Source organism: Chiloscyllium plagiosum, unplaced genomic scaffold (genome assembly GCF_037043375.1).
Source record: "Chiloscyllium plagiosum isolate Xiang-an unplaced genomic scaffold, Cpla_swu_hap1 HiC_scaffold_22, whole genome shotgun sequence".
Lineage (NCBI taxonomy): Eukaryota > Metazoa > Chordata > Chondrichthyes > Orectolobiformes > Hemiscylliidae > Chiloscyllium > Chiloscyllium plagiosum.
Genome location: NW_028270160.1, coordinates 46,575,776 through 46,593,932, shown reverse-complemented (window position 1 = coordinate 46,593,932; position 18,157 = coordinate 46,575,776). Strand labels below are relative to the sequence as shown.

The window sequence follows — 18,157 nt, the reverse complement described above, 5'->3', positions numbered from 1 at the left end:
TACTAATGTAGCCAGAATATGCATTAAAATCGACTGTAGTAAATTAGTAAAAGTTGGTTGTTTACAATTCAATGAAGAGAAGGTTTGGAGCAAATGGAAAATATAGTTATCCCCGAAAATCCCAGTGGGTTAAATAGCTGCCAATTATTAGTAGCAAAACTAAGAGGAGTGATATTGTCATGTCATCAATGTTGATCTATATGTTACAGTGTTATATACTGTTCTTACTGCTTCACATGTTATGGAAGAAAGCTTCAGAGAAACACATTGGTGACATATTGACAGTGTAGGCACATAATAGGTATTCACAATGGAGTAGAGTATGTAATGCAAGTTAAAAATATTCATTGTGGGAGATCAGTAATCACAATATTATAGCAACTCCTGCCACTCATCTTATAAGTAGAGAGTTTAAGTTTCTCATTTGTTACTCAAAACAATGGTCACCATGAAATCTAAAACCCAAAAATGACAAGTTTAATGCCCTGTTACAGGGCTGAGCACCAGTATGAATTCCAGACATTAAGTCATACAAAATAGACCATTATTTTGATTGTACGTATAAAAATCCAAATTTGGCAAATTCAGACTTCTGCAGGTTCAGACCTACTTGAAAACGAGGCAAGACATAGGCACAAAAGAAATTCTTTGCATCTGTCGAATTATGTTTGATTATATTCTATTGTTTCCCTGTGGTCAAACCTCCCCCACGTTCACTTATCAGTCAAAGTGGTACTGATGATGAATGATTGAATTGATACCCCACTATCAGACTACCAGGGACTGCGTACATTTCCTTATTCACAATGTCTTACTGATTGACAGAGGGACTGTGATACTTATCCTTTCCTCATTAGACTACTACAGACTCTATCTGTGATCCCACATCAGCAGAAAGACTGAATGAAAGTGATCTCCACATTGGATGAGAAACAAAGAGATATAGACAGCAACAGTGTTATCATTGAATTCTGGGGGCTGCCTGAATTATGCCCTTCTAATTATAGGGCCCCCTCTCCAATATACAGGAAAGGATACTCCTTATATCCATTGTCAAACCTGTCTTTGTTGCTCTCTTTATAACTTTGGACCATAAGCAAATTCCTGTCTAATAAGCAAGAAGCAATCCAAGTACCAAAACTGATGCTAGGGTTGACTGGGGAAATGCTTCAAAACAATATGTACTAGATGCTAATGTTGCCAAATTGAAATTGTGTGCTGAAATGCCTACATTCAGCAAAAGTGAAGAGTTAAACTGATAAACAGCCCATCATATTTAATCAGATTGAAGCATCCACTGTTGGATTGGTTCAATTCTTAGCCAGCAGCCCACACCCTTGCTCCTCTCCCCTATCTGTCACTGCCCTTCTCAAGACTCTCTCTAAGGGAACAAAATTACTACTCTGTCCACACATTGTGATGGTGATGTTGTATGACACCTCAATGCCAGTGTCTTTAAGAATTGAAGTGGAGAGTCAGTCACTGATAGCACCCTCCGCATTGTCAGTCAGCTCCACGATACATACAGCAGGTGGTACTGCACTGTACATCAGCAGACAGTAAAACAATAATCTTTTTAAAATCATTTATTTAGGGCCTTTATTTCATTACTGAAAATGTAATCTAGTGGGAAAGTAAATGCAGATACAAAAATTAAAAACAGAAATCACCGAAGAAACTCTCGTAGCTTCTATGAGTGAGAGAAGGAGTTAATATTTCAACTCCGCTATGAATTTTTAAGAATCCTCATATTGGACATGAGATGTTACTCTGCTTCTTGTTCCACAGATGTTACTGGACCTGCTGAGTTTCTCCAGCGTTCTGTGCTCTAATTTCAGATTTTCAGCATCTGCAGCAATTTGCTTGTATTATAATCATCTGAATCAGAATCAGAATCTGTCTCATGTCCACCAACAAAAATAAAAGCAAGCATTAGCATGGAGCGTTTGATAAGGTGGTGGGGAGAGACTCATTTGGAGCATAAAAACACAATGTGGGCAATAAGGCTTATCTCTGTTGTACATTCAATATAGGCTATAAGACCAAAGGATGTAGGAGCAAAAATAGGCCATTCAGTTTATCGAGTCTGCTCTGCCATTCAAATTGAATCATGGATGATCTGTTAATCATCAATTCGACTTTCATACCTTTTCCCCATAATCCTCGATTCCCTTATTGATTAAATATCTATCTACTAGAGAGGACAGTCAAGGCCAGGTAACTAAGTACATTCAACGATGAAATAAATAATTCCACAAATTCACTTCCCTCTGAAAGAAGTCATTCCTTCCTATCTCAGTCTTAAATGGGCAACTCCTTAATCTGTAGACTCTCCCACAAGGGGAAACAATCTCTCCACACATACCTTATCAAGTCTTCTGAGAATCTTAAATAAAAACCGAAAGCACTGCAAGTGCTGAAAATCAGAAACAAAGACAGAATTTGCTGAGAAAGCTCAGCCGGTCCGACAGCATTTGTGAAGAGAAAGCAGAGTTAATGTTTTGGGTCCATTTACCTTTCCTCAGGATCTTGTATTTTTCCGTATATGGGAGACAAAACATAATGCAGTGCAGTATTACAACTGTTTGCCTCAATAACTAGCACAAGTATATTCACTTGTGAGCCCACATTGTATTTATTCACAAATACCAGTTTTGGAGTTGGACCTTTCTTCAATGTTAACTTCATATTAAGGGGATGTTTCCAATTTTATTAACCTTTTATGCCTATAACATTGTGACCAGATTCTCTTTTCCGAGATTCTCAAACTCAAACCTGTTCTGTTAATTAGTCAATTAAAGTTTACCACACACACATTTGTGTGAAGGTTATGGCAGACATTTAGTCTGTAGTAAAAGTATGAAGTTATCTTTGTCAGTCAGATGAGTTATGCACGAGCAAAATCATTCCTTAAGGGGTTATATCCAAATTGATATGAAGAGCTTGACAAATTGCACTTCAGTGTAATAGCAATACTTTGCTGTCATAGTATTTCTCTTTAATATAGGAACAGGGTCACAGGAGCAATGCGACAGACAAAAGAGAGAGAGAGCACCACTAGTTGGGGATAGTAACAGTTATGCTACTTACAAACCAGACACTGTGGATTCAAAGTTTGGTCTGAAACATTGTGAATTTCCAACTGAAAAGATTACATCCTTGCTCAGACTAAACATGTTAATGCGATGGAGAAACTTCAAGTCAAAGCAGAATTTTAGAATAGAAGCCACAATTGTCACAATGCTCACTGTACTTTAAACAGACCTCTTCCCTTCAACAGAACAAGGAACCAAACCATAATTCATTCATGACAACATTTGCTGGTAAAGAGCAGTGCCAAGAATTTATCAATATCAAAACTAGCCCTTCCACAGCAGATTATGAAGCACAAAAGGCGAGTTTCCAAGAAAAATGCAATCAACTCACTTAGGAAGGAATCATCCATCCTGCTCATATAGCGAATCGTCACAAGTCACTGTGCAGGCACCAGAGGCAGGTATTTCCATGAAACAGAATGACAACACACTGCACTTGTCTCCATTAGCTGTCAGGCAGCAGCTGCTGAGATCAGTGCATCACACTGTGACAACAATACATATCTAACATGCTTCATGAAAACGATGAAGGAGACAGGCATGCAGATCCTTTAAAGTAGATCAGGTTACTACCATGTACAGATAAGAGGACAGATCGGGTGACTCCAAAAGGGGATATCACCCATCGCAACACTGACTCATCTCCTACTTAAGCCAGCTCTCAGCACTGCAAGCTTTCTAATGTATCACATTATACTTTAGACAGTGCGTCACAGTTTACAACTAATTTGCAGACCTGCTCATTCATAATAAAGAATTGTCTCTTTAACATGCTGTTCTCTTTAACACCTCTGACACCCACCCGTATAAAGTTGTAAATCGGTGCCCTCTAGCTAAGTTTCGGAAAATGAAACATTTCTCAAATAAAGGATGCCAGACTGACTTGCTCCTTTTGCTCAGTCATGATTACTTTAAAGAGTCCTGGGATGGGGTTTGAAAGGGCTGACTCGGGCCACAATTTTCCAGCACTTTCACCTGATTTAGATTTTGGATTAGCTCAATTCTGAGTGAATATTTCTCTCAGTACTAAGTGTGCACTAAAGTAATTACTCCAATAAGATGACAATATTTCACTTATTGCTACAAAGGCATTGCAGGTTAATAACCTGAACACACACATACATTTTCATTATGTTAAATCCCATTCACTTGTTTTCTCCACTCTAATTTCCATTCCCCAGCAAGCAATGATTTTAAAATCCTCTTCCTCCTTTGTTTACATTCCACATTACCTCCACAAAATCCCCTGGCCACATTCCCCCTTCGTACCTGCTGCTCTTCCAGTTCTGCTTTACAATGTGGTTTTCTTTATCTGTGGCAGTAGATGCTACAGTTGCTACAATCCTGCACTTCTAAATCTCTCCTGAAACTCCGAATCTATCTCTGACCACATCTTAGGCCATTGCACATTAATTACAGGTCTCAAAAGATCTTCAGCTTCTGGGGCAACATCAAAGAGCTAAATTGAGATGATAGCTGTACTGAGTGAATCCCCTCTATCCCAGCACCATTCCGAATGCCAAAGCCAACCCAAGCACCAGCACCATTTCCGATGCCACTCCCTATACTCATCCCAAAACAATTACCTATGCCACTCCCACACAATGAGCCTGACTCTAAAAAATTCAATGCCTTGCAAATCAACTTGCCTTGCTTCATTAAGGAAAACTGTATTTCAGAAGGTCATACATTATAGAATAAAATCTGGTTTTGAATTGAAGTACATTATTATTTTATAAGACCTGTGTGTTTTAAAAAATCCTGATATGAGAATGCAAGCTGAAGGCTGTTCAAAGCCACAGTTGTAAAGAAACCCTCCTGTACAGACAGCCATTCTGGAGAATGACTGTCATTTGTCCATTGCATTGAGTACATTTCTTCAAATCATCATGGTAATATGACACACCAACTGCTTTCCTGCCTATTTTGGGCAGCCTGCATTAGCACCAGACACTGGGAGGTCAGGTATAGCATAACTAGAGAGAAAGGAAAGGAACATTCCCTCGCTCCTGAGTCAAAGGTAGACCCCAACTTCAGATGAAAATATACCCTCCCAGAGCAGTGAAATGTATTCAATTTGAGTGTGTGGGCTCTCTGTGGAAGGTTATTAGGTTAATGCCAGTTTTCTGCCAAACAGTAGGCAGCATTCATGGGCAATGTTGAGCCTGCCGAAACTGTTCTGGAGAAAATCCTAAAAGCTGGAAGGGAGAAGCAATGACTTGCAATAATTTCAGAAACACGGTAGCCAATTTGAGCCCAGCAAAATTCTACAAACCACAACGGTGGGATGATCAGATACCTCTCGTTGATGCTGGATGAAGGATAAATATTGATGAGGAAAATGGGAGAACTATTCTGTGCTTCTTTGAAATTGTGGCATGGGGTCTTTTACTTTCATCTGAAAGGATAGCCCATCTGAAAGACAGTATTCTGACAGCGCAGGAATCCCTCAGTAGCACAGTGGCAAGTCAATTAGGTTCGGTGTTCAGGTTTTCTGAGTGGGGCTTGAACCTACAAACCTTTTGGCTCAGAGCCAAGTGTCCGACCACCTCTGTCTCGTAAACTCTTGTTGGATAAAGATCCAGAGGTCACAGGGCAAGTGGGTCATTTTGGAAATGTCTCTTGACTGGCTGTGCTGATCAGCTGGCAAACAAAGTAGATGAGAACTTTGGGTATACATTTGATGCTTTTTAAAAATTTTCAGCCAGGCTTTTAAATGGATGACCTAAGCACCCACTTGAAACAGGGAGGCATGTGCTTAAATACAAATTAATATCCTGCAACTGCTAGGACCCAGTTTGCAATTTTCAATGGATGGCATTGCGTCTGGTAGGCTATTTGTATCAGGCAGTGAGTGGCCACACCAGTGGTCCTTAAAGAGGCCATGAATGACCATTCATCAGTCTGGAATTTATGGAGATGGCTGGAAATTGTGGGGCTCAATTGTTTTGCTCTGAACCCCACAAAATTAAAGGCAGCACTTTAAAATCATGAACCACTGCTTCAGTGCTTTCAGCTCTGAGGTTAAATTGAAATGAAGCTCAATCCTAACAATGTCCTGCTGATGGCTGTGGACAGGTATCAAGCCATAAACGTTGGGTCAAAACCTTAATAATTACCTCAAATGATCAAACTGTTTCCTCCACATCAACAAAATAAAAACTCCTAATTCTATTTAGTATTCAAACAGAGTCGGAGACCACTGTGCTGCTCAAAAGGACAACAATGGGATCGGGGAGGAATTAGTTAAAAAAAAGGACAGCCAGTCTGAGAACCAAGAGCTTTGATATGATTATTTATCAAATTATAGCACAGGATGTTGCGCTGAATCTTGTTTCAAATTACTGGGTCCCTACCTAGTGCAGTAAATTTACCTTAATGTCCTCAAACATCTCTGACTATTTTATTCAGTGCTGCTGAATTCTGTATCATTCTTTTCCACAAAATTAATATTAACTCTTTAGCTGTTATTTGACAGCACATCTTCATATCATAGAATCCTTAGAGTGTGGAAACAGGCCATTTAGCCCATCGAATCCACACGCCGATCATCTGATGAGCATCCCATCCAGACTCAACCCATCCATGTAACCCAGCATTTCCTGTGGCTAATCCACCTAACCTGCACATCATTGGACACTATAGGGCAATTTAGCTTGGCCAATCCATCTAAACTACGCATCGTTGGAATGTGAGAGGAAACCAGAGCACCCAGAGGAAACCCACACAGACACAGGGAGAATGCGCAAACTCCACACAGACAATCGCCCGAGGGTGGCATCAAACTGGAGAGCCTGGTGCAGTGATGCAGGAATGCTAACCACTGAGCCACCATGTTGCCCAGTGAGTCAGGACCATTTACAGGAAGTAGAGACATTGACACTCTGCATATGCAGGGCTTAGTTCCTGTCAAGATCAAAAAGTCACCAAGGTTCCTCCACCAGAATCTTCCAAACCAGTGACTGCTGCCATCTAAAAGGGCAAGGGCAGCGCACATATGGGAACACCATTGTCTGCAAACTCTCCTCCAAAACACACACCATCCTGAATGGTAACTGGACCACTGTGCCTTCACTGGATCAAAATCTCCCTTCCGAACAGCACTGTGGGTGTAACTACACCCGAAGGATTCCAGCAGTTCCTGGTAGCATCCCACCATCTTGTTCTGAGCGATCAGGTATTAGCAATAAATTCCGGCTTAGATACCCACGTCCCATGAACAAATCTAAACAAAGGGTGCAGAATTTGAATAGCAAAGAAATATCGAGCTGAATCTTTTTTTTGTAGCTGTGAGGGTTTATTTTGGTGGGGGTCATTGAGTCCTAGCACGTTTCTTGCTGTATTTTATTAAACTCGCTTCATTAACTACATTGCACCACCACCATAGCCACACCAACCCCACCCCTTTGACATCCCTCACTTATCCCTTACATATCCCTTACTAAACACCATTCCCCAAATATCTCACCACTGCCAGGGTATCCCAGAATTAACCTGGCATCTTTAAAAGGCTGTGATGCACCCAGACAGGCATAGTCAGTCTGGAGCTTCCATACACAGTACTGATGTATGCTCCAGACATGGCACACAATGGGTATCTGGCACTCCGCTTTGCCACCAGGTGCCTGGATAGAATAGTGCACAGAATGGGTGCCCTCATACCCCAGGACCAGCAGACTGTGCCAGCCTCATTCATGTTTGCTTCCCGCACCCCTCTCCGTGGGTCAGTGCAGTCTCAGCCATCTGGAGTAATGTGTAGCATTGTAGGACAGAGGCAGCAGTCCTTCTCCTGTGTAAGGACCAACATTATCTTGCTGATACCTCACACTCACTCTACCCCTGCCACTATACCCAGTTCCGACCAGGGCTCATGCTGTACCCCTCTCACTACTGTCTGCAATGTCTTCTCCACTCACACTCAGCCACCCCAACCCCCCAACACCAGTAACCCTGCATGCCCTCTGCTCCGCCAACTCCTCATGCAGGACACCCCCTCCACCTGCCCCAAAAGTAACAGTTGTGCCACCCACTTTCACCATCTCCTGTGGTACCCATCCCTCTCTCATTCCAGGAACGAAACAGCCCACAGTGGAGCAGGAGTCAAGATGGGTGGTGGGCTGCCCGGCATTCAGGAGAGGATCTAGACTCTGACTGCCCTGGACTGGTATCCAAGTCCACCCTCAACTTATTGTGCCAGGACCCCCTGAACAAAGGATACCAAACAGGTACCAAACATGACTGGGACTGTTGACTATGGCTTTGTGCTTGTGCTGAACAGCAAGGCTGGTATCTCTGGCTGAGAAGCAATGTGCACAAAGGCAAGGCAAGGATGCTCCAAGCTCTGGCTCAGAATTAGTGAGTAATGAGTGCCGAGATGCCACCTGGCCCAGTCCATGAGCTGGGTGCGTGTCCCTGAGCACCGAGTGCCCATGGCCTGCAGTGTTACAGTGAGAGTTGCCAGTGCAGCCTGAGATGAAGTGTCGAAGTGCAGCAGTATCCTATACATGCTGCGGAGACTCGCAGAGGGGGTCTCAGAGGGTGATACACATTGGTGCCCAATGGCCAATGCAGAGCAAACAGTGAGCTGAAGTCACCAGCTCCCTGCTCTGACTTCCTTTTACTAGGAATTCTCCATACCTAGCTTGCGCCTGCCTTGAAGAAGTTTTCCTCCTCTCTCTACAAGATCTGGTTTCCAGCATCTGCAGTCATTGTTTTTACCTACATTTGATGAGGTAGGAAGCTGAATATTAATGAGACGTGCTGCAGTGTTAAACAAGCATCAATCCCTCCTGATTGGCAGGTTGTTGCTGCCTCGTGAGGAAGTTGCCTCCACACTCAGTGAATGCACAAGCTGCTCCCAGCTTTGAGACAGAATTTGCTGGAATGATTCTGTCACAAATCTCACTGCAGCCCATGCCATTCGCACCCCTCTGAGATTCTCTCCACTGTCTGTGGTTATGCTGTATCCATTATTTTTTCCCTCATTGTTTTGCACCCCATTGGTCTAACATGTCTGCATTGGAAAACTTTGCCTCTGAGTTCCTAAAATAATGTCAACAGCAGCCATTTGTAAGCCAAGGCTTACAAATGAGAGCTAAAGTTGCAGAGATATATTGCAATGTCTCTTTCACACATTTAAAGCAGTCTATTCTTCTCCGTGACTTTGAGAAAAATATATCCTTCCTTGCACTAATCACCTCATTTCTCTTTTCAATCAGATTTCAGATTCACAGCTAGAATATCACCAAATTCACCATCATTAAATCTGATCCTCTCCAATCAGATTTCTCTAGCTTGTGAGATGCTTTCTCTTGATCTGCATTGCCAGCCTGGCAACCAACACTTAAAGTTTAAAACCATTGCCTTAAAATCCCTCTGTTTCTGCAGGCTCTTCTTAACCCCTCTGCCATAATTTGCAGTGAGCTGATGTTGACCTTTCCTGTATCCACTTCATTTTGGGCTAACTCCCATGGATTCTCTCCCCGATCTCTTACACTCCATTCACATCTTTTTTTTTCCCCAATAATACCTTCTCAATATTGCAGCCAACTGTCAATCTCGCTCTTGGAGCATCAGCGTTGCTTCTTTGATTCCTGTCATCTAATCGTCTTTTTTCTCTGGTGATTCTCTTCAGGTACCTTCTGGACTGATGGCGCGGCACTAAATTGTTATTGCTGAAGGACTTTCTGCACATTCCCTGAGTTTTTCTTTTACATCTGTTGACAAACTGGCCGTGAATCAGGACTGTGCTGACAATCAGCAGGGAATATATTCTCCATCTGTTGGCTGGAATAGAACTGAAATACTGTACATCCATCCTTCCTGTAGTGTCCAGGTTTTCCACCAAGTACTTACTCCTGGGGTTTGATGAAGAGATGACCTTCAGAGTTCAGCTGGCACCCTTTGGCATCTGATCTAGACACAGTGGTAACCTCACTACTGGCTGGCTTCACCTTGTCACAAAGTCGCACAGCACAGATACAGGCCCTTCAGTCCAACTCGTCTGCACCTATCAGGCATCACAATCTGACCTAGTCCCATTTGCCAGCATTTGACCCATATCCCTCTAAATCCCTTCAATCATACACACTCATTAAGATGTCTTTTAAATGCTGTAATTGTACCAGCCTCCACCACTTCCTCTAGCAGCTCATTCTATACACACCAGCCTCTAAGTGAAATGGTTACCCCCTTGGCTACCTTTTAGATCTTTCCCCTTTCACCTTAAACCTATTACCTGATAGTTTACACTCCGGGCACCTTCACCATTTGTTCCCCTCACTCTACAACATAAAAATCAACATTTTCAAGCCCCTTTTAGTTCCAAACAAGTGTTAGATTAGACTCTAGGCATTAACTGTTTCTCTCTCCACACAACTTTCCTGATCTGCTTACTGCACACACTGGATGGGCTACATTATCCATACAGCCTTGTGCATGATTCATTCACAGATAGTATCAAGTCCTTAGAGGAGATTTACTAACCCAAAATCCTGAATGGCAAACTTCAGTTATGTGCAGAGACTGGTTAATGTCCTTGAGCACAGAAGTTAAGAGGAGATTTAATAGAGATGTTCAAAATTGAAAATCATATTAATTGATCCAGAACAGATGCACCTAAGGATACTGGGGGAAATAAGGATGGATGCAAGACAGGCCTTCCAACTCTCGTTAGATACAGGAGTGGTGCCAGAGGACTGAAGGAGGCATATGTCACAGTATTGTCCAGAACGGTGTAAGGACATGTCCAGCAACTGGAGGCAAGTCTGTTTAACCTCACTGCTGGGAAAGCTTTGAAAAATGGTAGCCAGGACAAAATTACAAGTCACTAGGATAAATATGGATTAATGACTGAAAGCGAGCATGGGTTTGTGAATAGAAACTGATATTAATTTAACTTGATTGAGTTTTTGGATGAAGTAACAGAAGCAGTCGTTGAGGAGCATGTGTTGAGGTATTGTACTAAAGCGTTACGATAAACTGCCCACATCAACACAATTGAAGCTTGTGGCATTGCTTCCTAGGTTTTTTTCCCCAATTTGACCACGTCTGGAGGCTCGAAAATTGTCATAAATCTTAAGTGAGAACTGTGAAGGGAATTGGGATGGGTGTGGCTCTCCCCAGGTTTGAGCGCCTCTGTTAGGACAGGACACAGTTGTTATAGTTCTGTCAGAGCTTCATAGTGGCTATTCTCCAATAGGAGAGCTCTCACTTCTGGATTAAGAGGGACAGTGGCTGCATGGATACTACACTGGCTGAGTGACAGGGGACAGAAAGCAACAGCAAACAGTTACTTCATGACTGCAGAAAGACACATAGCGAGGTTCCCTTGGGGTCAGTATTAGAACAAGTATTGTTTTTGGGATTTTTACTGAAGACCATGATTTCAAAATACAAAATATTTTAAGTATTGTGAGTTGTGAAATGAATAGTGATAAATATCAAGAGGATATACCCAGACTGGTGGAATGGACAGGGATGTGGCAGATGAAATCCAGTACACAGATATGTAAAGTGACACATTTTGGTGGGAAGAATGAGGAAAAGCACAGTATAAAGCAGAGGCTTTAATTCTGAAGGAGGGCAGAAACAGAGGCCATGAGCAAATCACCGACGTTGATAGGGACGGTTGAAAAAAACTGTTACTAAGGTGTAGAGCAGGTTGGGCTTTATAAACAGAGTACAAAAGGGAGGGAGTCACGGTGAACCTTTATACAACATGGGGTTGGTCTAAACTGGAGTATCACATCCAATTTTGTGGTCTATAATTTGGCAAATATGTAGAGACATTACAGAAGATGAAGAAAAGATTTCCAAGACAGGCTGCAGTGATGAGGGAACTTCAGCCGAATGGAGAGATCAAAGAAACTGCTGTGTTGTCTTGAGAGCTTGATAGGAGATTTAATAGAGGTGATCAAATTCTTGAGGCAGCCGGACAGAGGAACTGTTTCTGTTGGCAGTTGGGTCAAGAACCACAGGATACCACTTTAAGGTCCAAGTCAAAAGGACCGAAAGGCCTTTGAGGAAAATCATTTTCACATCGTGGGTGTTTAGCATCTCAAATCCACTGCCTGAGGGTCTGGTGGGAGCAGATTCAACCCGGACTTTCACAAGAGAATTGGATAATTATCTAAACAGGAAAAAAATGCAGGGTTACAAGAAAAAGGCAGAGGAATGGAACTATCAAATTTATTTTTGCAGAGAGCCAGGGTGAAGATAATGGCCCTTTGTCTGTGGTGCAGCCATTCTATCATTACTTTATTCTTAATTCAAATAGGTATAAGCGTAAGGATTTTCTACAGTCTTTAATACTGAGAAATTGCTCACATTCATTTATCTGTCCTTGCAGTGTATTAGCCAGAGGATGAAGCTAATGGACACACCATGCTCCATTCAACATCACTTTCCACTGTTGTCATGTCAACCTCCTAAATAAAACTGCAAACCCATGCATGGTGTCCTCTGAACTTTGACCAGTAAAAACTTCCAAAGTTGCCATCAGAAAAATCATGCTAAAATTATAGCTAATTTTCCGTCATTTTATAAACAGAATTCCATGTTAATTAAAACACATACCACTTCAGGTACACAAATGTGCTGCAGTGATGAGATGTATCTTGACTTTACTACCAGAGAATATTTATGCACATAATTATGCACTTACAATGGTTTAATTAACATCAGAATATTTTTCTTTTAATGTTATTCTTTCAGTAAAACAACATGACTGGGCTTATTTGGGCTTGCCTGTGAGTCAATTTAGGTTTTATTTTCACATAAATCTACACCAGAATTTTTTTGCCTTTGAAGCACATTTCAAATATAATAAATGGCCATAAAAATGTCGAGGCAGCAGAGTGTTTCATGGCCACTAATAAGCAGCTCCATATAAAGTCTGATAAAGTGATCTGAAGCAGATTGCATAAGCAATCGATCACCCTTGGTGCACGGTTGATAATGAATAGGCGCAAGCATTAATCAATGAACTCCATCGGCAACAAAACAATCAGAAGGCCCCCATTAGAAGAATCTGCATAGAGAAAGGGTGCCACTCAATAGACAATAACACTCCTGTATTTGGGTTGAAACAGTAGGTCAGGAACCAAGGGTTAGGGTGTATTCTCAACAGAATGAAAAACATATACAATCATAAACAGGATTTCTTGGGGGCGACTGTAGGTTCGGTTTAGCGGCTGGGATCTTTAATATGTAAACATTGTATTATTCATATATAGTTGATTTCAGGAATGTCACAGAACAGCATGCTATGACAGCACACAGCTGGTCCCACAGTGCCAGTGCTGGCACGCACTGTTACCACCTCACAGTCTCAAAACAAATTTTATTTTGCCCAATTTTAAATGAACTTTAAAACAGGTTGCAACGCAGCAAGGGTTACTGCTAGGCAGAACAACAACACAAAGTTTAGGTGTGAAAGGAAAATGATCAATTTCTGTCTGAACTGTTTTGGCATGAAGGAGTAACAGCTGATCAGCACAGATTCTCTGATGCCTAAAATTACATTCATGCAGCCAAATATGGTAAGCACAGGGCTTGTCACATGAGGCCTTAAACTATAGACTTTTAAAAACAAGAACCTTAAAAGGAGAATAAGATTGTTAATCCAATCCAAGATCAATAAAATATTTTAATCTATTTGAGTGGGATGTGAAATTTATATGCCATTGCCTTTAATGGTCAAAAAAGTGAACAATTTTGCATTTCTATATGTACTAAGGAGTGATATGGAGTCCTTACCTACCTCTGATTTCCAAAATGTCTGTGAAAGGAATCAGGGAAGGTACAGAGGATGCAGATTTAACTAAATTAATCTCAAGCAATTAAAGGAGCTATTCAGGTATCAGCAACTTTCAGCCACTTCTCATGCCACAATGTTATTCAGGGGATACAGTCACTCTGGAAGCAGACACTGAGGATCTAGTCCTATATTTCCAGCATAGGGTTACACTGGTAAGTTGCCTGTAAGTTCAAGCTACAGCCTACTTGCCTGACCCATGACCCCGTCAGCATGCTTGGAACTAAGGGATTAATCCTTCAATATTATATGTGCCCTCCCAAGACATTATAATGATTCAGCCCATATGAAAACGGCAGATTTCCCCATTCATGACTTTATCAAAATGTCTGTTACGCAGGTGCTCTGGAAAATTTAAAATATGCCCTTGATACAAAGACTGAAATTTTTCCAAAACTCTTTTTTGTAAAAAGTGATGAATTCCTCCTAGCACTTATCAGTGATGAAAGCCCCGAGGAGAAAACAGGAGCAGAAGAAACTGCCACCTCGACACCATCCCTGACCATGCTGTCAGCATTTTACATGGGTTTCCCAGACCATGTGGGGCGAGCTTACCTCAGCCTGGCAGTGCAGTACCGATAGAGTATTTTACACAGAGTTAAATGGACAAGCAAGGCCAAAGAGATGCTTATCAGGCAATGCTGCAATTTCCTCAATTGTACTGGTCTTACAGAACCCAATCTTTGAAAATGCAAAACCTTCATCACCTTCATGAACTGGCACATGAATGCTCCAAACTGGCAATGAGAGTACAGGACACAATAGGCAGAAATTCCAGTCTTGTTTCATTCTATAATAGCTGTATGTCCCAAATTGGGAAAAGAGCAAAATAACATGCTTGATAGCCAGTATAACCACAGTAGACAAACAAGAGGCTGGAAGAACACAGCAAGCCAAGCAGCATCAAGAGACAAAGAAGTCAATGTTTTGGATATAAACCTTCTTCAGGACTAGGAAAAACCACAAGCTGAAACACAGTGTCCACCCATCCAGTCAACAGTACCCGAGTCATGGAATTGCAACTCTCTTGTTAATAAATAACCCCACACCAGATGGCAACTTCTCTACTTCTTACCATCTCATGGCACAGTATCAACCTATAGACTTCAGAGTGTGCTAAATGTATTGTATCAGGAGGTAATCACTTCTAGCTCATTAGTGAGGTTGCAGAATTTTGACATCAACAATGGAAGACAAAATGGGGAAACCAAGAAGAAAGGGTTGATTTAAAGACATCAGGAATGTTTCCTTCAAGACAGGTGGCTAAAATAATTTTGATTTCACCTTGAAAAAAACAACCTTTAAGGTGGAACATGTACATAGACACAACAAGTGAATGTACTCACTGCCAACTGTTCTATTAAATCCTGCTTGTACCCTCTTGGTCTGTTGCACGGTGCAGCCCAGATAGGAAGATGCCAGTTTAAAGAGTTATTAACACCAGCTTATGCTTCAGTTGGAATTTTATACATAATACCAAGGAAGGTCAGATGAACAACTGGGAGATGTGGAACGGTTCAGTCTAAGCTCCCTATAAGGGATAGAGAATAACATCCACCCACTTCATATCTTGTTGTAGTCCCACATGCAAATAGCCAGATCAGCCTCATTTAATCATCCTTGGGTAGCACACAGATAGAAATAATGCACTCATCCACTGATCAATCTCCCACCACTTAGAGATAAACTAATCCTCAAACCTTTCAACATCCTTTTGAAGCCTTTAATGTTTTGATCTCAAGATTTTCAGAAGATGAAAGTGTCACCATTCACACATACTAAAACAAAATTCTTAAACAAACCCGCAATGGAACAGAATGGATTTCATCTGTCACATCGTTAATAGAAAATTGAAGGTTCTTTAGTTCTGTTTAGCACTGCACCTTTAGCAAGATTCCTAATGTACACCAGAAACACTTGCAGCCAGTTTGAGAAACCTACTAGTTGGATGCTTTCGGCAGCAACCCACTGATTACAGGCAATAGATCTAAATAGCGAATTTTAAAAAAGCACAAGGAGCGTGGGGAATCACTGATTCTAGCAGAAAAGGCACAATGCAGAATTTAAATGCATGAAGAGGAAGAGTTCATTTAAATTCCTGTGCTAAAATTCAGTAATTCCTATTATTGTACAACAACACAATGCAACAAAATCAAATGTAAAAACATTGTCAGTATAACCAATATCCCCTTAATGTTCACACTCAGCATTGTAGAAAAAGTCCATTTTTTAAAATATCGCACTTACCTTTAAGCATCGCTCTTCCACTAGGTGCCCCTAATGGACTTGGAAGTGCACTCCTTGCCCCGGTGGCTATAGTTGCTTCTAGCAGAGCCCCAGCCACGTGGTCAGAAACTGCTGTCCTGTGTAGGGTGGCACGGAGCTCAGGCACAGTGTCATGGACACACAGTTTCATGCAGGTCCCACCTCCACAGCTTCTGTAGACAACTGCTGAAGCCAAGATCTTTCTTGATGGATGCAGGAGGTAATTGAGTGACTCTGCTGCCCCTGCCTCTCTCAGTGCGTTATGAACCTGCAAAAATAATATTGACAGGTCATTGTAGAAAAATTGATTGTTAAATAAAACAGTAGATGCTGTCAAACAGACTCTATTTCACATAGATTGAAAAAACGAAAATGTCAAAGTGTTGTGAAATAATGTACACGACTGAGATCCAGCTTATTGACCCTCAAGAAAACTATACCATTATTTGTTTTTGTTATTCTCCTTGACAATTACGTCAGCAATAACATATTCTGTCTTCAACATTCTCTTTGCTGCAATTGCCTCAGAGCATCTCTATCTCAAACATTGGAGTCTTGCAATCTTAGATGCAGAATGCTCAGAGACTCACACTCAAGTGCAGAGAAATTGCCACAGTCGATCCGCACTAATCAGTTCCCACAAAGTGTTGAAGGGTTACTCTCCCTCTCCAGTGCAAAATGACCCAGACTCTTGGGATTATGACATTCCTAACTAATTGGATCAAGGTTGAATAATCTAAATCCTTGTCCTATTAGTTGTCCGTGCAGCTCTGTGTGGTAACAGTTTTGGTATTATATCCAAAGGGTAAAAGCAAAGAAAAACTTAGCAATTTGTTTATACAACATATATTTCTTTTAAAAAACTGCCAAACAACACATTTGGATAAAGAAAGTTATTTGCACCCATTTAAGTTAGAAATCTAACCAGCAGATAAGGAATGTTACTAAGGTTACACAGTTCTTGCTAAAAGTGTGCACGTGACCTAAAATGTACAAATTAGACATAAACGTTGAGTGGAAATTTCTAAACAATAAAGATCTTATTGTTAAACTTATTTTATTTCATTATCACTTTTGTTCTGGAAATCTGAAAGCACCTCCTTGATAAATAACATGCTCACAGCAGATCTGAAGCATTGTGAAACAAAAGTGATGAAGGGATTTTTTTAAGCACTTCCAAATTGGACTTTTGGGAAATTGACTACACAAGTGTTTGACGTCTGTTCCAAATGTTATACAACAATACACAGTAAAATCTTTAAGATCACAATCAGAATGGACTAGTTTGACCAGTTATGAAAGCATACCATCATACATGGTGTACAAAGTCAAATCACCATAATCCCAGAAGACCATACGGCAGCTCTCCCATTTGAGAGAGAGAGAGAGAGAGAGAGAGGTGGCGGTTTAACCCGAGGGTCAGCATGCCTCAGTCAAGGGGAGAGGGCGAGTCCTTCACGGTGACCTCAGCTGGTGCAGGAATTGAACCTGCGGCTGTTAGCACCACTATGCATTACAAACCAGCCATTCAACTGACTGAGCTAGTACATATTTTCTAAATCAACTGTTCAGGTATGTTGTTATACACCTCTGAAGCAGGTAGGACTTAAAGCTGGACTTAAAGATAGGGACATTCCCACAATATTGTCAAACAAAAATGCATTTGCAACACAGACACACACACACGCGCACACACACACATACAGACACACACACGCACACACATACATACAGACACACACACACGCACATACATACAGACACACACACGCACACACAGACACACACACACAGACACACACACGTGCGCACGCACACACACACAGACACGCACACACACACAGACACACATACACATACACATACACATACACACAATCCACATGTTGCACATCCCTCTTTCTTCTGTGTTAATCATCATTGGAACATTCCATCTGGAGTAGCTGTGGTAAAGTAGGTTAGCACACTGCATCAAGATGGG

General features: G+C 41.4%; 1 protein-coding gene across 9 annotated transcripts in view; it reads right to left on the bottom strand.

Annotated features, from left to right (window-relative positions):
* plce1 (phospholipase C, epsilon 1) overlaps window positions 1-18,157 on the bottom strand; it is a 388,600-nt gene that overhangs the window by 151,868 nt on the left and 218,575 nt on the right. For 8 of the 9 annotated variants that reach the window (XM_087999009.1, XM_087999015.1, XM_087999013.1 and 5 more), the window contains one exon: window positions 16,159-16,444. In XM_087999009.1, the coding sequence (XP_087855135.1) occupies window positions 16,159-16,444 (286 nt within the window). Of the gene's footprint in view, window positions 1-16,158; window positions 16,445-16,616; window positions 16,730-18,157 lie in introns of those variants that run through there. The other variant, XM_087999017.1, reaches the window with a different exon arrangement.